This window comes from Globicephala melas, chromosome 8 (genome assembly GCF_963455315.2).
Source record: "Globicephala melas chromosome 8, mGloMel1.2, whole genome shotgun sequence".
Lineage (NCBI taxonomy): Eukaryota > Metazoa > Chordata > Mammalia > Artiodactyla > Delphinidae > Globicephala > Globicephala melas.
This window is the reverse complement of record NC_083321.1, coordinates 10,731,966-10,755,380: the sequence shown is the minus strand read 5'-3', so window position 1 is coordinate 10,755,380 and position 23,415 is coordinate 10,731,966. Positions and strand designations below refer to the sequence as shown.

At 49.6% G+C, this 23,415-nt stretch overlaps 1 protein-coding gene and 1 long non-coding RNA gene across 16 annotated transcripts in view; one reads left to right on the top strand and one right to left on the bottom strand.

Moving 5' to 3' along the window:
• Positions 1 to 898: 898 nt before the first annotated feature.
• Positions 899 to 7,577, bottom strand: LOC115848531 (uncharacterized). Of its 4 annotated transcripts, none has more exons than XR_009564842.1 (5): positions 7,359 to 7,577; positions 6,394 to 6,959; positions 5,101 to 6,258; positions 3,358 to 3,516; positions 899 to 2,762 (listed from the first exon to the last, which is right to left on the bottom strand). It is a non-coding gene; the product is annotated as an uncharacterized lncRNA (long non-coding RNA). The 4 variants fall into 4 exon arrangements; XR_009564843.1 differs by having other exon boundaries at positions 5,101 to 5,779; XR_009564841.1 differs by having other exon boundaries at positions 5,101 to 6,975.
• STX3 (syntaxin 3) overlaps positions 7,077 to 23,415 on the top strand; it is a 145,436-nt gene continuing 129,097 nt past the window's right edge. For 7 of the 12 annotated variants that reach the window (XR_009564839.2, XR_009564838.2, XR_009564836.2 and 4 more), the window contains exon 1: positions 7,145 to 7,414. Coding sequence is in view for 8 of the 12 variants with exons in the window: in XM_060303161.2 (XP_060159144.1) it covers positions 7,385 to 7,414 (30 nt within the window). In the remaining 4 variants the exon portion in view is untranslated. Of the gene's footprint in view, positions 7,415 to 23,415 lie in introns of all 12 variants that reach the window. The other 5 variants (XR_009564837.2, XM_060303162.2, XM_060303166.1 and 2 more) reach the window with 4 other exon arrangements.

The window sequence follows — 23,415 nt, the reverse complement described above, 5'->3', positions numbered from 1 at the left end:
AGTGCAGTTATGAGTTAGCAGGCTTCTTTTCCAGTGATTGAATAAGGGAATTAATGATTGCCATATACCAACCCATTTATCATCATAATAACCCATGAAATGCGTGCGATTATTATCTCTGCTTACATATAAGGAAACTGAGACACAGGGAGGCTAAGTAACTTGTTCAAGGTCACACAGCCAGTAAACATAAAACTGAGATTTGACCTGGGCAGCGTGGTCCCCAAAGCCTGGGCACAAAACCACTCTCCCAACATGCTATGACTGTCCAATAAGAGCTTGGGAAAATCGCTTCATTTTTCTGACAATTCAGTTGCATAATAAAATGGGGACAATACTATCTACTCTGTCTCCCCGAGTTATTGTGAGATCTCCAAGGGAAAAAAAAAACCCAAACTGTAAAAGGATAATAAAAGAGGCAGCATGGTTATTCAAACATCGACATGGAGAAATGCACTAGATGGCTCATTTTTTTAAATACCAGAAGTTTAAAGACATAAGTGTTCAATTCCTTTCACCTAAGGTTTCCCTATGTTTATCCTGTTACTCTTGATAGGTGTTTCACAGGTGTTGTAAGAAGCAAGCACGTCTTCTGCAGCTCAGAAGTAACGGCAGGCTTCTCTGCTCGAGGTTTCCTCACTGAGTCTTCCCACTTACCTTACCAGGCTCCTCGGAGAACTACGTGCTTAAGGGCTCCAGGGATTGAGGAGTTTGTATAAACATAAAAACAAATGAATATGGTGCAAATTATTTATATTGTTAAATCATAGGCATAGGCATAGGTATGTGGTATAGGGAGATTCGTGTTAGGAAAACATCTGAACAACATGATATAAAACATCTTTATAAACAAAGCACATTATTTTAAAAAAATTTACTTTATTGAAGTATAGTTGATTTACAATGTGGTATTAATTTCTAATGTATAGCAAAGTGATTCAGTTATATATATATATACATCCTTCATATTCTTTTCCATTATGGTTTATTACAGGATATCGAATATAGTTCCCTGTGCTATACAGTAGGACCTTGTTATTTATCCATCCTATGTACAATATTTTGCATCTGCTAATTCCGAACTCCCACTTCATCCCTTCCCCACCCACCCCCTTGCCCCTGGCAACCACAAGTCTGTCCTCTGTGTCTTTAAAATACATTGTTTTAAACACACAGTTCAGTGGCACAGGGAGTTGCAATTGCATTTAGTTTTAAGATCCAGGAAGGATCGTCTTTCCTCCTTAGGGAGAGGAGAGGAGAATCCCTAGGGAGTGTGTGTGTGTGAGTGTGTGTGTGTAGTCACACACTACACAAGAATAGTAGTCGACTATTCTTTGATTTATCCTCCAAATAATTGCAGTGCACCTACCTCACAGTAGCCCTGGAAGGTGAATAATATAATACCTGGTCATTGCTCTCAACAGATATGTAAGCAACGAGGTGTAAGACAACCCAGGGTTTGCTTTTTTTTTTTTGCGGTACGTGGGCCTCTCACTGTTGTGGCCTCTCCCGTTGCGGAGCACAGACTCTGGACGCGCAGAGCTCAGCGGCCATGGCTCATGGGCCCAGCCACTCCGTGGCATGTGGGATCTTCCCGGACCCGGGCACGAACCCGTGTCCCCTGCATCGGCAGGTGGACTCTCAACCACTACGCCACCAGGGAAGCCCTGCTTTTAAAATAGATCTGAACAAGTACTGTTTGGGGCGGGAGGGCAGAGGGCCAGGGAGACGTGAACTGGAGAAGGCCTCGGTCTTGGAGGAGGAGTAGGGATTTGTCAGACATGAAATGGAAAAAGGACAAATCAGGCAGAGATGGGGGGGAAATCCTGGGCGTATTCGATGCAGAGAAGAGGTGGGTGTTTGAGGAAGCTGAAGGTGGGGCTGTGTGTGTCAGGGAGTGACAGTACCTTGGGCTGGGGCCAGACTGCACAAGGGCTTGAATGCCATTCTAAGAAGAGTCTGGACTCCCTAATCTTGTAATAAGGAGCCACTGATGAATTTTAATCAGAAGACAGACATAATGGAGCCATAGGACAAGAAGCTTCACTTAATTAATTTGGTAAAAACCCTAACTGAGCGCCTACAAGGACGTTTCGGGGCCGAGGCTGGGGTCTGGGTTCGCATTAGTGAAAAGGAGAGACAAGGCTGCTGGCCTCGCGGAGCTCATAGAAGGTACAGGAACTAGACCAGGTTACACAGTGTGGTAGGGCTATTTTGAAGTCCAGGCTGTCAGGGAAGCATGTTTGAGGGACACTTAATCCTGGAATGGGTCAGAGTTGTCCAGTTCAGATACAGGGGAGAAGAGAGCTCTAAGGTGAAAGAGCATAACTGTGGCATGAATTTGGGATTTGAATTGTGTTCTAGGCAGCGGCTGAGATGGCTCTCGGCCTTCCCCACCTTGTGTAATCTCCTGGCCTTGAGTGTGGGCTGAACCTAGGGCTTCTCTTTTAATCGATACAGTATGGCAAAAGTGATGTTACAGCCGAGACTAGGTTACAAAAACACTTTGGCTTTTCTCTCTCTTTCTCTATCCCTCTCACCTGCTTGGGCTGATGGAATTCAGCTGCCATGTTGTGAGCTACCCTATGAAGAGGCCCACGGGGTGAAGTACAGCCCTTGAAGAACTGAATCCTGCTGGCAACCACGTGAGTGACTTTGGAAGCAGATCCTTTCCCAGTCAAGCCATGAGATGAGACGCAGCCTCCAGCCAACACCTTAATTGCAGTAAGGCAGAGGCACCCAGCGAAACTGCACCTGGATTCCTGAATCACAGAAACCAGAGGGTAATGTCGTTTCAAGCTGTTTTAGGGCAATTTGTTATGCGGCAATAGATAACTAATACAAACTATAAGGGGGTGAAAACTACAAGTCAGGAAGTGTATTCTCCATCCTCCCTGCGGTGGGGAAGAATTGCTGTGGGGAACAGAAAGGACCTTCCCCTTCCATTTTCTAGCTCCTTTATCTCTTTCTATTGAACACCGCACCCTGGGGACACTGCCTCCAGGTACAATCGCCAGAAAGTGGTCTCACCTGTTCCTCAGCAGGCCCTGAGGGTCAAGGTGGTATAAGGCTCAGTGTTTATTTTCCAGTGGGAGAGAAACAGGCTTAGAGGAAAGAGAGAGGGAAGCGGAGCCCCAAACCCCAGGATCCTCTTTTTGGTTTGTTTGTAAAGGTGAAATTAAGTGTTGGCTGACTTCTCTATAGCCAAAATGCAAACACTTGATTTAATCTTGCCATATTTGTTTAGTGGGGAAACAGCTACACACTAGACATGGTGGGAAACCAAGCACCCTGGTAGAGCAGAAAAATAAAAATACATCAGAGAGGAGGGGGATCCTACTAAGCCTGGGACCTTACGTCACTGTCCATACGTGGAGACCTCACAGTCCACTTGGGCTCAGTGTCAGTCTTCCTCACCAGCCCATGGCCTCTCCTCACCCAGGTCCCTTGTCCCTCAGTAACTTGACTTTCTTCAGTTTATTTTACACAGCTAGCTGCTGCAATCCAGACTTCTGCCTGTCAAGGAAGAGCAAATATTAATAGAAAATGAACAAAATAGGGTTCATACCTAATAGGAGTTTTTAAAAAAAGGCTTGAAGTCTGTGACAACTCCCTTCGAATAGAATGTCATAAGAAGAGAACTCTACCGATGCTTCCCTTCCTGGGTTCCTGGACTCCACGTGCAGTTCAGAGCGCTCTTTATGCTGCTTTCAATGTGTAAAAAGGTTAAGGAAAATCAAATGGTCATTTCTGTTATGGCCACATAGGCTAACCAAAAGGTCATTTTTTTTTTTTTCCCTTCATGGAAATATCCTCTCCTAGGAAACCAAATTTCTTTTTTGTTTCCTAGTTTTATTGAAATATATATTGACATATAACATTGCATTAGTTTAAGGTGTGCAACATAATGATTTTTAAAAAAATTTTATTCATGTATAGTTGATTTATAATGTGTTAGTTTCAGGTGTACAGCAAAGTAATTCAGTTATACATATACACATGCCCATTCCTTTTCAGATTCTTTTCCCTTATAGGTTACCACTGAATATAGAGTTCCCTGTGCTATACAGTAGGTCCTTGTTGGTTATCTATCTTCTATATAGTAGTGTGTGTATGTTAATCCCAAAATGATCACCACAGTATAGCCATCACCTCACATAGTTACAACTTTTTTTTTTTTTTTTTTAGCGGTACGCGGGCCTCTCACCGTTGTGGCCTCTCCCGTTGCGGAGCACAGGCTCCGGACGCGCAGGCTCAGCGGCCGTGGCTCACGGGGCCAGCCGCTCCGCGGCATGTGAGATCCTCCCGGACTGGGGCACGAACCCGCGTCCGTCCCCTGCATTGGCAGGCGGACTCTCAACCACTGCGCCAACAGGGAAGCCCACAACTTTGTTTTTGTTTTGATAAGACCTTTTTTTTTTTCCAGCATCATGATTTAATTAAGGGAGCATATTCATTGCAGAGAACTGTAGAGAATATATTGATGATTGTAGATGTGACTCCTCATTACAGCCTTAAAATTTTGGAAAGCCCAAAGCCCAAAGATGTCAATTATATAACCAAACTACAGGTACAAAACAAGTACATGTATTTTCCATGCTCCAAAATTGAGTACACACTGTACTGTCATAGGGAAGGGGGTTACCAATGAAGACCTGACAATAAAGTACTCAAGATTGATATACCAAAATAAAATACAAAATAGGAGTTTATAAAAACAAGTTTGACAATAGCAGAGAGGACCCTTGATAAGAACTTTTAGGATCTATTCTGTTAGCAACTCCAAATATACAATACAGTATTATTAACTATAGTCACCATACTGTACATTACATCCCCGGGACTTACTTTTTTTATAATTTGAAGTTTGTACCTTTCGACTCCCTTCACCCATTTTGCTCCCCGCTCCCCATCTCTGGCAATCGTCTGTTCTCTGTATCTATGAGTTTGAGGAAACCAAATTCTGATTACCTAGTAAATGTATTTTCTAAGGGATATGGAATCATTCAAAAGAAGATATCCACAAATGAAAAGAAAGAACGTATGATGTTCTTGATCTGGAAAAGTTCGAGGATCACTAGTTTTGATCAGCCTCCTTACCTCACAGATGAGAGAATAGATTGTGCGATGTCAAGTGATAGCTGTTTTGTGGCAGAAACTGTGTCTAGAACTCAGTCCTCCTGGCTGTGTGTCAGCAATCGTTCTGTGGCTCCACAGCTACTGTCCCTTCATGGAAAGCCTGTCTTGTGAAGGACAGATTAAATTTCTTAAATGTTTGGACAAAGGCGAAGAGCAAGAAACAGTGGTGGAAGTTATAGGAAGGAAAATTTTTGTTTCATATAACAAAACACTTTTAAACAACAGTTGGAACTGTTCAACCAGAGAAGATGCTTGAGTGAAAAAACTGAAAAAATTAAAATGCATTCAGGCAGAGGCTGAATGGCCATCCTTGATCATTTCCTGTGGTCCTTTTCAGACGTCTAATGTAAAGAGCTGTTCACATATCTGTCTCCTCAGAAGACTCTCTTTTCCTGAAGCGCGGAAACTTAGCTATCCCCATTAACAAAAATTTGTTACGGAAGGGAGGTGGAATGCGATCTCTGATTAGCTTACCGTTTCCATTTCTGACCACCAGGGGACGCAGAAGCCTTCCCTTTACCAAAGACTGGAAATTAATTCACCTAGAGAGCGCCTGGGGTAGAAGGAAGTGTGCAGGACTAGAGCGAGGATTACAGACCGTATCTTCATGGGAGAGGATGAAGTCAGCACGGAGCAAGCGCTAAGATTGCAGAACAGGGCAAAGTTCTGTTAGAATTACGAAAATATTTACAGCCCTTTTAAAAAATATTTATTTATTTAATTTTGGCTGCGTTGGGTCTTCGTTGCTGCGCGCGGGCTTTCTCGAGTTGCGGTGGGTGGGGGCTACTCTTCGTTGTGGTGCACGGGCTTCTCATTGCGGTGGCTGCTTCCCTCGTTGTGTCTTAAGTAGTTGTAGCGCGAGGGCTCTAGAGCGCAGGCTCAGTAGTTGTGGCGCACGGGCTTAGCTGCTCCGTGGCATATGGGGTCTTCCCGGACCAGGGCTCGAACACGTGTCCCCTGCACTGGCAGGCGGATTCTTAACCACTGCACCACCAGGGAAGTCCTACAGCCCTTTAATCTGGATGCATAGCTCAGATTCTTTCCCTGATTTGAGGATTGAATCTTAGGCCAGTCAGTCCTATTTATTGAGCTCCACTCCATATCTGCTGGATATGTCATCTGTTCCCAAGAAGGAAGATAAATGGGGAAGAGGGAAGAGAGGGTGGAGGTGTGGGGCCGGGGAGGGGAGAAAGACGGAGGGGCAGTGCGAAGAAACCGCCCACTTTTCAGAAAGTGGGATCAGGTACTACTCACCTAGGGGATCAGGTAGGAAAGCTTAAGCTTTCCAATACACACATCCTCCTCTTACAGCTCTGCTCCACAGGTGACGAATCAGTCATTCCTCCTCTGTCAACAAGGCCCCACAGCAAACTGGGAAGTGGGTAATATCTCTGATTTATAGATACAGAAACGGAGTCCCCTAGAGAAACAATAACTTGCCAAAGGTATACACTTTGTTAGTGGCAGGTGTTCTGATTTCATCATTGAACTGCTTGCATTTCTCTTAAGGATCCCCATTGCCAACATCATAAAATCCAAATTCTTCGTCCCAGCCTTCCCCACCCCGCCTCACCTCCAGTTATTTCCACGAGGAACACACTCTTTCAGCTCCAGCACGCAGTCCCCCGGACCGTGAGCATTCCTTTACTCGGAATGCCCTTCCTCCAGGCAGAATTAATTGCTCTCTCTCTCCCACCTGTTACGGCACGAATCACGTTGTCTTAGAGTTCCTCGTGTACGGGATGTTGGCGCCGCCTAGCAATGAATCAGTCTGTTGAGGGCTGGATCCTAGCACAGAGCCCGGCACAGGTAGTGAATGGCTGTTGAATGGAAAGGCTGGAATTGAGGTCAGACAGACCCACTCGCGGCGGGATCTCCCATTGCTGCTCCATCGGGGGACCCGGAGCTACGGGAGGTGGAGTGAGAGGCGTGGAGGGTGGCCGGGCGGCGGCGGGGCACTGGCCCTTTAAGGAGGAGCGCGGGGCGCGGCCCAGGTAAGGGGCGGGTCCGCCGGGCGGATCAGCGCTGCGCGCCGGCGCCGGCCGGGGAGCCGGATTTGGAGTACGCGGCGCCGGCTGGGCCGGAGAGGGCGGCGCGGCGGAGCCTCCAGTGGCCTCGGACGCTCCTTCTCGCCCGCGGCCGCCGCCCGCCTCCGCCTGCTCCTCCGTCCTGGCCGGGCCCGGCCGCCACTTCCGGCCGCTCACCTGGGACGCGCTCACCTGCCTCCGGGCGCCTGGGCACCAGGATGAAGGACCGGCTGGAGCAGTTGAAGGCCGTGAGTCCCGCCGCACCCGGGAACCGGGCGGGCCGGGGGCTGCGGGGGTGGAGCTGCGCGGGAGAGGGTCTTCCCTCGCTCCCCCACATCGAGGCTGGGCGGGGGGAGTGCGGGGCGGGCGCAAGGCCTGTCCTCCCCAAGCCCCAGACGCACCCACCCCTCCTCTCTGGGGTCATGTGCCGGTGATTCATCGCTAGGCTGCAATTTCCCTGGATGCCTCTAGTCTCCGCCCCCCCCCCCCCCCCACCAAGCTGGACAGCATCAGTCTAGAGATGGGATCCGCGGGAGGTGGTGGGTGCTTGGGTCCAGCGGGGCTCTCTGTGAGGTCAAGGGTCACTCACCACCTGCCCCATGCTGCCTGGCACTGTGCCCAGGACCCACCTCCTCCCACGCTCCTCCTCGTTCCTCTCCTGGGGGACGCTGAGACAACTGCCCTCGCCCCCGGAGAGCAGCTCTAGTGGGTGACCTCCCGAGCTGTGAGCTGGTCACGTGCCTGGATGGGGGGGGGCAGCTCTTCACCACCCAGCTGTCTGTAATTATTAATTTCCCCCCTCCCACGCCCACCCCCATCCTTGGGACAGCTGTGGTCAGGGTCAAGGATCTGAAGGTAGATCGTTTCCGGCTCTGCTGCACAAAAGATGTAAAACCTTAGGCTACGAACTCTTTTGAGCCTGTTTCCTTATCTGTCAAAGGGAGATTGATATGCCTTAGAGATTTGTTATGAGATCAAATGATATAATGGGGCTTAGTATAGAGAAGTGTTAAAGCATGGGTTAAGTCCAACATTCATTGATTCATTGAACAAATAATTATTAAGTGTATTCTGTGGGGCAGGCCCAGTGCTAAGCCCCGGGGATTGGGTGACTCAGGCTCTGTCTTAAGGGAATTTAAAACGTAGCCCGTGATACAAGGTAGTCCATCTACTTGGGAGCTTGTCAGAAGCGCAGAAGCTTAGGCCTCAGTCTGGACCTATGGAATCAGAATCTGATTATTCATAAATCTCTCCGGGTGATCATGAGCACATTGAAGGTTGGGGAACAGGGGACTGGATAGAACTGGGTTTGCCTCCTGGCTCCACTACTTACCAGCCATCCCGTACCTAACCCTGGAGCCGAAGTTATGTCATCTTTCAAATGGGTAGTTGTGAGGACTAAACCCTAGAGAGCGTGCAGAGCCCTCTGTACGGCGCCTGGCACATACAGGACTAAGCAATGGTAAATCTTAGGCTCGTCACTGCGAAAGCTCTTCGGAAAAATAAAGCGTCGTACAAGTGTGAGGGGCTTCTGGGCTGATGTCACAGTTATTCTTCTTTCTCCTCCGTTGTCTTGGCTGAGACCTTCTTGACCCTCTCACCTGCTCTAGGTCGTAGAGCTGCGGAGGAGGCCGGGGTGATGGGGAAGTGACAGAGGCCAAGGGGCAGCCACCGATGGTGGGAGTGAGCCTCCCAGCCTCCTACTTGCTCATTGTCATCTGAGCTTCATAACATCCCGTTTACTGTCAGGGCAGAATTGATTGCCTTTGTTTTTAAAGGTGAGGAAACTAGAGCTCAGACTGGGAAGGAGGGACCCCTGCAGGTCACAGAGCTGGTGAGGGCTCAGCCGGGGGAGGAACCCAGGCTGCTGACCCCTCTTGCCCTGGGGCGGCAGAAAGGGAAGAAGAGTGTGGTTTTAGAGATCTTCCTGGAGCACGCAGCAGGCAGTCCCAAAACAATGCAGAACTGGACGGCAGGCGGAGGTGGCGCCCTTCCCTACGTTAGGAAGTCCATTCCATGTCCGGCTTGCGGGGTCTTAGTTCCCCGACCAGGGATGGAACCTGTGCTCCTGGCAGTGAGAGCGTGGAGTCCTAACCACTGGACCGCCAGGGAAGTCCCTCCCATGGCCCTTTCAACGGCCATTGCCAACAAACAGCACAGAGCCTTAACTGAGCTTTGAGTTCCAAGTATAAATCCACTTTGCCGAGGAACCCAAGCAAGTCCCTTTGCTTTTCCAATCCTCACTGTTACCTTCTGTAAAATGGAGCTAATGCTGTGTTTCTCCCTTTCCCTCTTGGGGATGTGGTGGAAGTGAGATTGTAGACGGCGCCGTTATGATGGCAGTGCTGTTCTGACATCACAGGTGCTGTTCCAGCCTTGTGGAGCAGGGGGATGGGTGGTAACACTGCAAGAGGCCCTGGCTGTGGGTTCAAAGGATTCCGATTGTGGCTTTGCCCTTTAAGAGCTGTGTTCCTTGGTGTCACTTTACCTCTCTGCTCCTCCAATCCCCCTTTGGAAAGCAAGGAGTTTGGCTGATCTCGGAAGCCCCTTCTGGCAATATTAACGTTTTTCTTGAAGACTGTTTGTTGTTAAGGCTTAGATGGCTTTTGGCTTCTGGCCCACGTCCGCTAACCAGCCCCTCCTTCCCCTGGGAGAGAGACACCCCCGCGCCCCCACCCCCCACGCCCAGCAACAAGATAACCATCTTGTCTCTCTGATTCCTTTTATCAACGTTTGCTAGCTGCATGAAACCAATTTCACCCTGAGCGCTGGTGCAACCTCTGCTGTGGGGCTCTTTCTAAACTCTGGGGGAGGCCACGCGTAAACTGTCTCCAGATAGCTGGAGAGCTGTCACGTGCAGGGGATTAGCTCTGCTCCGGGTAGATAGGAGGAGAAGACGTGAAGAGTGAAGAAGCGAGGCTGATGGGCAGACATGAGGGCTCTGTAGAAAGCGTTTTTGGTAGTCAGAGCTGCCCGAGGATGGGCTGGGCTGGCAGGACATGGGAGGGAGGCAAGAAGCTTGTTGGGATGTGGCATGTTGTAGGAATCTGAGTGTTCTTGGAGGGGAGGGGAAGCACATGAGGAGATTCAAGGCCTCCATCAACTCTGAGGATGTGTGTTTCTAGAGATGCTTCATTGTGAGCCTGTCCCAAGCACTGGGAGGCTCTGAAGTCCATAGGACTGAGGTCTCAGAGTTGCTCCTCTAAAGTGGGTCATCGTACCCTCCCTATAGGGTCACTGAGGGTGAAACGAGATTATCCGTGATAATCACCCACCACAGTAAATTCGAGTTCCCCAAACTTGACCTGCTGGGAGCAGCATCCACACTGAAGGGCACCCCTTCCTGAGGCTACAGTCACAAGCCCTGGCTCATCTTATCTCTTGCATGGCCTCTCCTGGCTGGCCATCCCAGCAGCCTGCCCTTTCAGGGACATCAGACAGGCTTGCCAGGAATGTGCGGTGCCTACACCCAGCCTGTCTCACAAGGCATTTCCTCCTGATTTCTCACCAGCTGAACTTTGGATCCGCTGAGTCCAGACAATTCCCATGTAGGAACCTCTTACCTGGCCCTCTTTTCATTCAGCAAATGTTTACGGAGGGACTTCCCTGGTGGCGCAGTGGTTAAGAATCCGCCCGCCAGTGCAGGGGACACGGGTTTGAGCCCTGGTCCGGGAAGATCCCACATGCTGCGGAGCAACTAAGCCCCTGTGCCACAACTACTGAGCCTGCGAGCCACAACTACTGAGCCCGCGTGCCGCAACTACTGAAGCCCGTGCACCTAGAGCCCGTGCTCTGCAACAAGAGAAGCCACTGCAATGAGCAGCCCGTGCACCGCAACAAGGAGTGACTCCCGCTCGCTGCGACTGGAGAAAGCCGGTGCGCAGCAATGAAGACCCAACGCAGCCAAAAAAAAAAAAAAAAAACCCCAAACAAAAAAAACAAGCGCCTACTGTGTCCTAAGCCCTCTGATAGGTGCTGGGGATGGGGATGGTAATGAACACATACTCCTGGGCCTTAGGGAGGTCACAGTCAGCTAGACACACAAGAAACAGACACAGTGTCCCATCCTTGGGACAGAAGCAGCCGCAGGAAGACCCTATTGGCCAGCCCCTGGGGACAGGGCACTAGGGCCTGGGGGCTCCTCCCAGAAGAAGCGATGCTCCTGTTCAAGTCCGTGTTAAGGCTGAAATCTAATTCCTTCAGAGGCATGGGGAGTCTCCTGAGAAGAAAGGCAAGGATCCTGGATTTTCTCACCGTTCTCCCGTTGGCGAGTGCTTCACACAGACAACACGATCGGTGCTTTTTGACCTCTGCGTGCCTAGCGTCCTGCTGGGCATCCTGCTAGGCAGAGTCATTTAATTTTTTTGGCCACGCCGCATGGCTTGTGGGATCTTAGCTCCCTGACCAGGGATCGAACCCGGGCCACGGCAGTGAAAGCACCGAGTCCTAACCGCTGGACCGCCAGGGAATTCTAGGCAGAGTTCTTATACAAAGTCCTGGTCTGAAAGAATACATGGTCATATAGGGAAAACAAAGGGGTATATTCCATGAAAAGAGAACCCCCAACTTCAAAGGTGGATAATGCTCTAGAGAAGCAGTGATGTGTGGGATGGAGGGCAGGGACTTTGGATCCCTGTAGAGATTGACCTGTAGAGACCTGGAAACATCTTGGGGTTTGCTGGTTCCTCCACAACCAGCGCCAATAAGGACGCGCTAATGAAATCAACCACCTGAGGCCCTAAGGACCAGACTGACCTCTTCGCTCTTTCTGTTCTGCCTTGTGTCTTGCTGCATCTTAAGTGGCTTGGCCTCCTTCCCCATTTGAAGTTCCCCCATTTGAGTTTCTCAGGAGCACGGTTATAGTATAACCATCAGAAACGTGGAGCTGTACGTCCCCTTTAGAGCTTAATTCCTTCCAAGACTATTTAATGAGCCCCTACTATGTGCCAGGTGCTTTGGGTCACGGCCAGGTTGTAACACCCTGCCTGGAGACTGTCCATTGAGATGCCATCCTTTGGTGATAAGATGGCTAACTGGTCCGTGGTTCCTTCCTCACTTCCTCCCTCTCCCTGGCAGGATGCATCCCCTGGGAGAGCTGTTCTGCCATGAGCAGGGCTGAGATGAGAGTGATAGGGATTGAGTAGGGATTACAGACCCATCAGCCAGAAGCCAGAGAGAAAATGCTTGGCCGAGAGCCGGGGATTAGTGTTATTTTTATTCCTGAGAGGGGAGCGGGGAAGTCGGGGGTGGGGGTGCTGGCGAGAGCCTGGGAAGAAACAATTGTTCATGTTGTTTGCTCGCCCTTCAGGGCTCCTTTCCCCTTTTGTCAAAATTCCTGCCCAGCTTCCAAAACTCCCTTTACAGGTAACGCTCCCTAAACGCAGCCTAGAATATGCCCCCTCCTGCCGGCAGCCCTCATGGGCTGCATGTTGCTTTGCAGTGGAATATTGATACTTCTGTTACGTCAGCGGGGTTTTTTCTTACCATGAAGTGGGCTTGAAACCACCTTCCATCTGTGTCTTATGGGTTGGACTCTTTCGCCTCCTAGGTCCCATTGTCTGATGGCTCTATGACTTGGTGTCACCGTATCAACTGCAGTAACAATGATCATTTATTGAGCTGCTACTTACTGTCGGAAAGGACTTGTGTTCGGTGCCTTACACACCTTGTCTCTAATCCTCTGAACTCCACAAGGCAAGATGGTGTTATATATTATTGCCGTTTTACAACTAAGGGAATTGAGGTTCAGATTAGATTGAGATTCCCCAGCTGGGAAGTGGTGAGATCAAGAATTGAACAAGTCTGTCTTGCTTATTTATATCACCCTACGCTGTATATAATCATCTCCCCAACTGCACTGTATGCCCTTGATGCGGTGGCTGATGGGACGTTCTTCTGGGGTCCAAGGGCCAGCACTCTGCATGGTAGCCCCCTAGTAAACACTTGTCCGTTGACTGACTGATCAACAGCACCTTGGCCCTTACACACCCCGGATTCATCACTAGGACTTTCCGTCCCCTCTGGGTTGGTGCAACTTTACCTGCTTGAAGTGCGGCGTTTACTCAGGGAACCCATGAATTTGCTAACGAAGCCAGGGGTCACTGTTCTGTCCTCCGGGATGAGGATGGATGAGTTCCAAGGCTCCTAGCTGTACCCCAGCCCAACACCTCCCGGAGGGTTGCCCCTTTTCAGAAAGACCGTGAAGGAGAAGATGTGGATACCACGGTGAAAATCTAGCAACCTCGTTCTTCCCCTGGAAAATCTTATATGTCCCTCAAGGCTCAGTTCCAATGTCACTACAAGGAAGCTTCCAGATCTGGCATTCACCAGGCCTTCCCTGGGCTTCCACAAATCTTTATTTTTGTCGATACGTAAAAGCAGCCACGTAATGTTATGTTAAATCCTCCTCTCTCAGAGCCCAGACCACACACGCCTCATTCCCCCTGTGTTTTCACTTCCCAGCCCACAGCTCAGAAAGCTGTAAACCTTGCTGCCCAGTGGATGAACGGGGATATTCTACAAATGAACTTGCTGGGAGATTCTGTAGTCCCGAGGGGCCTTACCTCCAGCCTTTTACATTAGGCCCCTTTGTAGCTTCCTCCCCTCATCACTGTCTCCCCTGTTAGGTCAGCCTGTTTTCTGGCATTGGGCCGTGTCCATGGCAACATTCTCCTGTCTCCATCTGGAGACGTGAGTAAGGTTCAGCCCGCACCCAAAGAGATTAGTAGAGCATATACTATCTGGGTATGTTTAGCTGCCTGGGTCAGGGCAACGCGGTACAGCAGCAAGATTGCTTTTTTTAGAACTAAACGTTTTATTCTAGACTAATTTTAGATTTACAGAAAGGTTACAAGGATAGTACAGAGAGTTCTTGTCTACTGGGTTTCCTCCATTGTTAATATCTCAAGTTATGATGGTACCTTTGTCGAAACTGAGAGACTGACCTTGGTACATTGCTATTCACTAAACTCTAGACTTCATTTAGATTCCACTTGTTTTCCCGTAGATGTCCCTTTTTCTGATCTAGGATCCCACCCAAGATAATGTATTTCATTGAGCTGTCATGTTTCTTCAGCATCCTCTGAGCTGTGACAGTTTCTCAGTCTTTCCTCGTTTTTCACGACCTCTTTGGTACAGCATCTGTGTTTTAGTTCTTTGGATGTTTGCGGGGGGGCGGGGGTGGAGGGGGGGCTGCAGGCTACAGCTGGGGGTGGGATTTGCTGTTAAGAGGCATCACTCCATGGTGGTGGAGACCAAGGGCTCTGCAGCAAACTGCCTGGGCTCTCCTCCCGGCTCTGGCACTCACTGTCTGCATGGTCTTGGGGAGGTTGCTTGCATCTTTATAGTTTTCTCAGCTGTAAGGTGGGGAGGGTCCCCAGAAGATTCTTTTTTTTTTTTTTTTTTTGCGGTGCGCGGGCCGTTGCGGAGCGCAGGCTCAGCGGCCATGGCTCACGGGCCCAGCCGCTCTGCGGCCTGCGGGATCCTCCCGAGCCGGGGCACGAACCTGTGTCCCCTGCATCGGCAGGCGGACTGTCAACCACTGCGCCACCAGGGAAGCCCCCCAGAAGATTCTTGTAGAGATTAAATGCCGTGGTAAATAAATATAAGGCCCATATCTTAGAATCCTCATCCCAGGCGGCGCTCAGTAACTGTTAGGTATTATGACTATTAGTGAAGTGCTCTGGGAGGATCCTTAGGGTGAGGGGCTTGTGGGACAGAGGCTGAGGATGCACTAGAGAAGACACTGAGCTCCTTCCTCCTTCTTGTATCCTTGGCAACTGGATACTGTGGGGTGCTGAGGGGGCAGTGGGGGGTGGGAGGAGGGGGCGGAAGTCAGGAAAAAGTGGAGAAGGCTACGGTAGGGGAGGAAGCAGAAGAGGGTAACCTTTGAATCTCCTTGAATGCTCCTGGGGTGAGAGGGAAAGCAGGAAAAGGTGTGGTCTTCTCACCCCAGATGGACTTCCTGTAGGTATCCTTTGTGTACATCCATGCAACCTTCAAAATCTCCCCGAGAAGTCACCTTTGCATCCGTTTTCTAATACCTCCCCCTTCCCTGGGCTCCGCCTTGACTTCAGGTGACAGTGGTGTGCGCCACCTTCTCCTGGGTGTACAATTCCTTGTGCTAAGTGCTGTCATCATTTACCACGTGGCATTGCAATGACCTGTGTGCCTGTCTGCCTCCCATTTGAGACCATGAGGTCCCGAAGGGCAGGGGGTGCTGAGTTTGGTCTGTTTCTCCAGCGTTCTGTACTATTGCTTGGGAAATGATAGATGTTCAATAAATCGTGTTGGCCGAGTAGATGGACAGATGGACCTGTTACTGTGGATGGGACCTTGTAGTGAGTGAGAAGGAGAAGGTAGTAGGCGAGGTGGTTGGTTATGAGACCCCAAGATCCTTCTTTAAAACAACCCACTGTGGGGCTTCCCTGGTGGCGCAGTGGTTGAGAGTCCGCCTGCGGATGCAGAGGACATGGGTTCGTGCCCCGGTCCGGGAAGATCCCACATGCTGCGGAACAGCTGGGCCTGTGAGCCATGGCCGCTGAGCCTGCGCGTCCGGAGCACAGCTCCGCAACGGGAGAGGCCACAACAGTGAGAGACCTGCGTACCGCAAAAAAAAAAAAAAAAAAAAAAAAAAAAACCCACTGTGAACACTGGGTTGGACCAAGCAGGGTTCCAGCCCTGGCTTTGTTCCTTACTAGCCCTGTGATTCTGGATGAATTAACCTCCCTAGCCACAGATTACTCATCAGTATAGACAACATCTGCCTGCAGGGCATTTTTGTTTTGTTTTTCCTCCTTCCTCTCTGTAGATGAACTTCCATCCCTTTTCCCTGCTCCTTCTCTAGACCTAGCTCAGAGGTCCTGAGAAACAAAAGCAGAGGAATTAACATGGCGTGTGGGGATGAAACTTTGATGATTTTTGTATCCAACAAATGGAATGCAAGATCTTTTCAAGCACACATAGAAGATTAAAAAATACCATGTATTAAGACATAAATAAAATGTCAAATTCCACAAAATGTTAAGCCATATAGGCCATGCTCCCTGATGTTGATATAATAAAATTAGAAATTAACAATACAATCACAGTCCTCCCCAGGTTTACCCACTTTGGAAATTTAAAACCACCCTTTAAAATAACACTTGGGGGCTTCCCTGGTGGCGCAGTGGTTGAGAGTCCGCCTGCCGATGCAGGAGACGCGGGTTCGTGCCCCGGTCCGGTCCGGGAAGATCCCACATGCCGCGGAGTGGCTGGGCCCGTGAGCCATGGCCGCTGAGCCTGCGTGTCCGGAGCCTGTGCTCCGCAACGGGAGAGGCCACAACAGTGAGAGGCCCGTGTACCGCAAAAAAATTAAAAAATAAAATAACCCTTGGGTTCAAAAGAAACCAAAATGGAAATGACAAACTATTTAGAAATGAATGATAATGAGAGTAGTAAAGGTCAAAATTTGTGAGAATGTCGCAAAAGCAAAATTCAGGAGGAGGTTTATTTCTTTAAATCCGTATAGTAGAGAAATGACTTCATTCAAATAAATGAACTACAATTTAGCTCATTCTAAGGGTCCTGCTGCCACCTTCTGAGAATTGGCATTAGAGTCGCATCTTTTGCGGAAACACTTTTTAGAGAAAACTGTCTGCATGGCATGGTCTTGGGAGTTTAATATGTACCCAGCATTGCTCTAAACACTTCACATGCATTCACTAATTTAATCCTCACAACAGTTCTATGAGCAGATTATTCATGCTACAAACAAGGAAACCGAGTCTCAGAGAGGTTAAGTCACTTGTTTAAGGTCACACAGGTACCTGCGTGGCAGAGCTGGGTTTTCAACTCAGGCAGTCAGATATAGCTCCACATACCTGCACATTCATGGGATTATATGCACTGCTATCTTTTTCATTCATGCGTATAGATTAGATCAATTTAGTTGTACTGACATTGCAGCATCCCCTGAAATAAGTGAGGGCGTGTTTCTGATCCAGCATGGGAAGGGCATCTTCAAATAGAGTGTAGAGGGTAAGAACTGGGGCTCTTGGCTCCCACACACCTGCTTTTGAGTCCTAACTCTGCCACTTATTAGCTGAATCACCTGGGACAAGTTATTTAATCTAATTAAGTAGTTGTCTCAGCTGTCAATGGGGAAAGTCCTATTTGTCTCTCATAAGGTTGCCGTGAGAATTAAATAATATGTGTGAAACCACAAGAGCGCCTGCAACAAAATACACATTTATCTGGTGGTATCATTGTTATGGCAGAACGCGTGGAGCAGGGCCGTCAGGGACTTTGCCTCCTGTTCAGTTGTCCCGCGACTCACTGGCCTTGGGTTTATTCCTCAGTGTCTTCATCTCCAAATGGGGCCAATTCTTGCCTCAGACTGTTCAGCCAGAGCATCATCTTGAAAGTAAAAGTGCGAGGCTCACCCAGGGTACCGTTATTGCTTGATTTCCTCTATCGCAGGTGTTAGGGAAGAGGCAGTCGGTGGAAAGGGGAAGCGTTCCCTCTGGGAGGGTTTTGCTGGAAGAGACCACAGTGTAGGAGGGAGAAGGGGCATAGGAGAAAGTCCCTCTGACTCTCAAATGGGGGACAGAGAACACTGAGTGCCTATTCAGAGCTGACACTTCCTCAGAATTTCTGGCTCTTTTTTTTTTTTTTTGCGGTACGCGGGCCTCTCACCGTTGTGGCCTCTCCCGTTGCGGAGCACAGGCTCCGGACGCGCAGGCTCAGCGGCCATGGCTCACGGGCCCAGCCGCTCTGCGGCACGTGGGATCTTCCCGGACCGGGGCACGAACCCGCGCCCCCTGCATCGGCGGGAGGACTCTCAACCACTGCGCCACCAGGGAAGCCCCCGGCTCTTTTAATTAGAGAAGAGAGACTGGAAAAACCCGATGTTGGGCCGAGGGTGCAAGGGCATGAGTGTGTGTTTGGAATCCTTGGACGTGGTGGTACTTGTCTTTGGGAATCCACAGGCCCTCATCCTGGAAGGAGGCTGGTGGGCGAAGTAGGCTGCAGGGACAAGAAAAGTCACGCGTCCTTGTCTCTTTGAATCGGATTTATTGGGTGAAGATCTGGGTTTATAAAGAAGAGTTTATAGCCCCAAGCAAAGAGCTATTTACATGCTCAGAGAAGGAGGTGCGGGGATCTGTGCTCACCCGTTCCCATCGGCCACCGTCCTTTAATACCCCACAAGGGGAAGTCAGGACCAGATGCTCCTTCCTAGTCCAGACTGCTGGTCCCATCCTTTCTGTTATTATTTCCTTCGCCCCAAAACTTTCCTGAGGGCTCCTGGGTCTCCCCTCTTGTCCGGGGACCCTCTCGTCTTTCTGGGGTCTGACACCTGAGGCAGGGAGGGCATCGGAGAGCCAGTAAATGGTGACCTCTTCATTTGGGATGGCGTTGTTTTTTTTTTTTTTTTTGGTCTCTTTCTTTGTTCCTTCTATCTTGCTGCTCTGATTTGTAATGATCTTTAAGGAATTGCTGATGATTTAAACGTACGTTGCTGCCGTGTTTTAACTTGTAAAGGAGGGAGGGGACCCCCTCTTCTTTCCCTTTTCTTTAGAAGGCATCCATTCATTTACTTTGGTGGTTTTCCAGCTAGCTAAGCTTGCTTCCTTCTTTCTCCCTTCCTATTTTCCTCCCTCCCTCCCTCCCTTCTTTCCTTTTTCTCTTGGTAAGAGGCCTCGTTCTGAAAATGAAATCTTATATTCAACCTCAGTGTAAAAAGCAGATGAAAATGAAGCTATGCGGATTGAAGAGGGGGTGCGGGCCAACCTGCTTGACTGCCCCCGGTGGTTTCTTCTTCTTCTTTTTTTTTTTTAATACATTTATTTATTTATTTTTGGCTGCATTGGGTCTTCTTTGCTGTGCGCGGGTTTTCTCTAGTTGCGGCGAGCAGGGGCTACTCTTCATTGCGCTGCACGGGCTTCTCATTGCGGTGGCTTCTCTTGTTGCAGAGCACGGGCTCTAGGTGCACATGCTTCAGTAGTTGCAGCACGTGGGCTCCAGCAGTTGTGGTTCGCGGGCTAAGAGTGCAGGCTCAGTAGTTGTGGCGCACGGCTTAGTTGCGCCACAGCATGTGGGATCTTCCTGGACCAAGGCTCAAACCTGTGTCCCCTCCATTGGCAGGCAGATTCTTAACTACTGTGCCACCAGGCAAGTCCCTCCCGGCGTGGCTTCTGAGGCACCCTGGAGGTCTCCTGGGGTTCCACAAAGCCTCATTGGAAAGCTAAGCTCCTTACTTGGTGAGAGACCCAAGGCTTAGTGGAGACAAGTGCTGTCCCCAAGGCCCCCAGCGCCTTTCTCTCAGCCCCACTTTCTGCAGGGCTGGGCTGCTGTGAGTGGGGTGCAGTGGAATTAACAAGGGCTCAGGACCAACAACCAAAGCGTGAACCCCGACTCTGCACATCAGTAGCTGGGAGGCCATGAATAAATGAGAACTTCTCTGCCCTGCAGGTTCTCAATGACAGAATTTAGGAGGGGTTCATTGACACAGCGCGTGTGAAGCAGCCAGAGTGTGGCGGCCACCTAGCACCTCCTGGGGACTCTGCAGGTGGTAACTGTTTCTATTAAAGGAGCTGATGAAGAGGGACCCACAGTCGAACAGACTGAGGATGACAGAGAAGGCCCTTGAGAGAAAGGCAGTGAGGTTGAGTGAGAGGAATTGCAGGTTGAGTCCTGGGCCCCTGAACTCTTTCCACTGTGTCCAGAGAGAGAGTCATAGCCCTGCCTGTCCTCACTGAGTTTTGGGGTGCATTGAGGGGTGGGGGGCGGGGGATGGAGCCCAGATTCGAGCTCAGTGCTGCCTGAGTCATTGGTGGTATCTCCCATGTCTTGGCAGGAGAGGCAGCAGGAGGTCGGGGGAGAGGAAGCGGGTGGTGGGGCTTGTGGTTCTCATGTACGTTTTTTTACTGCAGCTGGTGTTGCAGCTACTCTGACGGTCCTATTATCACATGCCTTGATGCTTTGATAAAGATGCCAAAGTTCTCTTCTTGGCTGTGCCCAGTCATGTGGGCTGAAGATAAAGTGCATCATGTGCTTTCCTTGCCCTTGGGGTCCCTGAGGCCTCTCGGTCTGTAAGAGCACGGATGTGTCAGAGGGGAAGGACCCTTGCCCTGGATCTGGTAGATCCCCTTCCGTGTCAGAGGGGAAGGACCCTTGCCCTGGGATCTGGTAGATCCCCTTCCGGAGAAGCCTGGTTCCAGCGTCACGCGACTCAGATCACCTGGGATGATGGCCTCTTTCTGGAATTTTCTGATCTGGACTAAGCTCTGTTGCTTTCGTTGCCATCGCTATTTTATATTTTGGAGGCAGCACGCTACGGTGGGAAAAACTCTGCACAGGAAGATGGGAATCAAGAAACCTGGGTTCTATTCCTGGCTGCTCCAGTAGCTCATTATTTGGTCTTGGGCCTTGGTTTACCCATCTCTTAAGTGAGAGAATTTGATGATCGAAATATGTAGGGTTGCATGCAGCTCTAAAAGTTCTGTATCGTTTTTTATTTTTCTTTCCTGTTTACGGGTACTTAGATCCAGATTAAAGCTATAGAGAAGATGACTTTGCTGGATCTTATGTACGGTTGTTTTATTGAGATGTTATCATGTGCTATTCATTGTGTAAGGAACTTAAAATTATTATCTTAATCCTCACAAGAGCCCTGGTGGACACTTTTGTTCCTGTTTTGTAGGTAAGGAAATTGAAGCTCAGAGATGTTGAGCCCAGTATTTAAGGCTCAATGACTAGCATGAAGGGAAGCCAGTTATAGAACCCTGGTGGTCCTGATGCTGCAGAATCGATCTTCTTGACTAAGCCTTTGTGTGAGCGCTTTCCGCGGAGGAGAACACACACTTTAGACATCACGCCTTTACAACTAGGTGATGGGGCAACTGACACTTATTAGGCACTGCCATGTGCCCTGTGTTGTGCTAGAAGCTTTCCACGTATGAACTCTTCCAAGCCTCGTAAAAGTCATAGCGTGTATGGTGTTATTACCATTTACAGGTAAGCTCAGGTCAGTGAGGGACTTGACAGAGGTCTCACAGCCAGTTATTGGTAATAACAGGTTTTGGACCTCGGTTGTGGGGGACCCAAGACTTCTTTTTTCCCAGTTCACATGTCCTCTCACTGGAGGTGGCCCAGGCTGCCCTGTTAGAGCCTGTTCAAAGCCAACATGTGGCCGTCTTGGGTGGGGAATCCCTGGACAAATTCCAGGGGTCTCAAAAGTGCATGTGATGATGGAGGGCTAGGGGCCTGTGTCCCATGCTTCAGGACACACGTGTTCCCAGCTTCCAAAACCTTCCCTTAGTCCATCCCACGATGGCAGCCTCATCCCATTTCCATAGCACGTGTACCTATTTGAAGAAAACTGAGTTGACACCCTCATGTGTGTCTATACACACACATACATGGGATATATCCCCTCAGTGGGGGTCTCTACAAGACCTCCAAAGAGAGGAAACTCAACAAATGCTTGTTAACTCACCTTCCTGGAGGGAGACCAGGTTCCTGTTTTCTAGTGAGGATCTCCGAGATCCTTTTTGGGAGATGGAGCTCTCTGGAGGCTGCTGAGAGGCCCAAGTATTGATGATAGTTGATAAAAGGAGCATTTTATCCCACACTTTAGAAACTGCTGGGTGGATCCAGGCTGCCGGTCTCTGGTAGGGGTTATTTATTCAACTAGAATCGATTAAGTTTCCGTTACATATATAGCGTATGGTAAGTGCTCAGTATACATGTGGAATAAGTTAATTAATGACAAGTACAAGTAATTTTATTTTACTTATTTATTTTTTTGGGCCACTCCCCATGGCTTGTGGGATCTTAGTTCCCCGAGCAGGGATCAAACCCAGGCCCTCAGCAGTGAAAGAGCAGAGTCCTAACCACTGGACCGCCAGGGAATTCCCAAGTACAAGTAATTTTAATTACAAGTGACAGAAGCCGGTTCTGGCTAAATGAATAAAAAACAGCATTACAAGAATACTATTGGACTCATTGAAAGAATACTGGGGAAGATCTATAGAACTAGCTCTAAGCCAGGGGGTGGGTTAGGGAGGACAGAAACAAGGGTAGCCCTGGGAACCAAGCAGGCATCTCTGTTGGGTGCTGCTATAGGTTGACTCGGCTCTGTTCACTTCACAATTCAGAATCCTCAGGGAGCTTGGGTGGTGATTGATAACCTTCCCAGAATCATGTGGGGAAGGTCGGGGTTATCTTCACAAAGGGAGGTGTTCTGGGCAGGCACACACTCAAAGTATCTTCTCCAGTGGATACATAAGGCAACCCTGACCCTCCAGGAGTTTACAGTCAGTGGGGAAGGATAGATAAGTGAATTAATAGAGGGCTGGGATTGATGCTGTGGAAGGTTTGCACAAAATGCACTGGGAGCTCAGGGAGGTTTTCAAGTTTGCATGGGGGGTCGGGGAGTGTCAGATCAGGGAGGAGTTTGTTCGAGATTGAGTTTTAAAGGCTCAATAAAATTTTGCCAGCTGGACAAATGCATTTCAGAAAGAAGTCCTTGTGTGACAGTTCAGCAATATGAAAGAATGATGTGTCCAGGAAGTGCTAGGAGTTTCCAAGCGCCTGGTCCAGAGATGCATCGTAGAGGGAGAAACGTGGGCGGGACTGGATCTTAAAGGGCCCCGTATGCTCTGTTAGGCTTTGGGACTTGCAATCCTGGGACTTTCAATCCTGAGAACTATCACTGAACGACTTTAAGTGGCAAAGGACGGGATCAGTCCTAAGTTTTAGGAAGGTGATTGTTGGGGGCTGTAGCAATGTCCTCAAATTCAGTTCCTTTGAAGGTGGCTATTAAGCTTGGGTTGCTGATGGTTGCAGACAAGCCAGAGAATGAGATTACAGAGGATCCAGTCAGAAGAGGCTCCCCAGATGGCTGGAGAGTCCCAAATTTCCGTGGGAATTCCCGGTAACTCCATCTGCTGTAGCAGGTCTGGGGGAGGGTAGCAGGGGAAGGAAAGAGGCCCCTGGTGGCTTTCCTTGCTAGTGGAGTTCCCATGTTGAGAGTGACATGTCTTGGCTTTGGAGGCCAAAGGCCACTGAAGGGTGTGGAGAAGCAGGTGTCGAGGGGTTCACCCCCTCCCCACCTCCACTCCCAACAACCAGGTCTTCCTTGCTTAGAGGTGGGCTGTGTGTAATGCAGCAGTCGTCTGGAAGGAGCATCTGGGAAGGATGCAGAAGCTGCCGAGGCCCTTTAGCTGGGTGGGAATGGAAGCACTTCCTTTAGATAGCCATTTTGTGC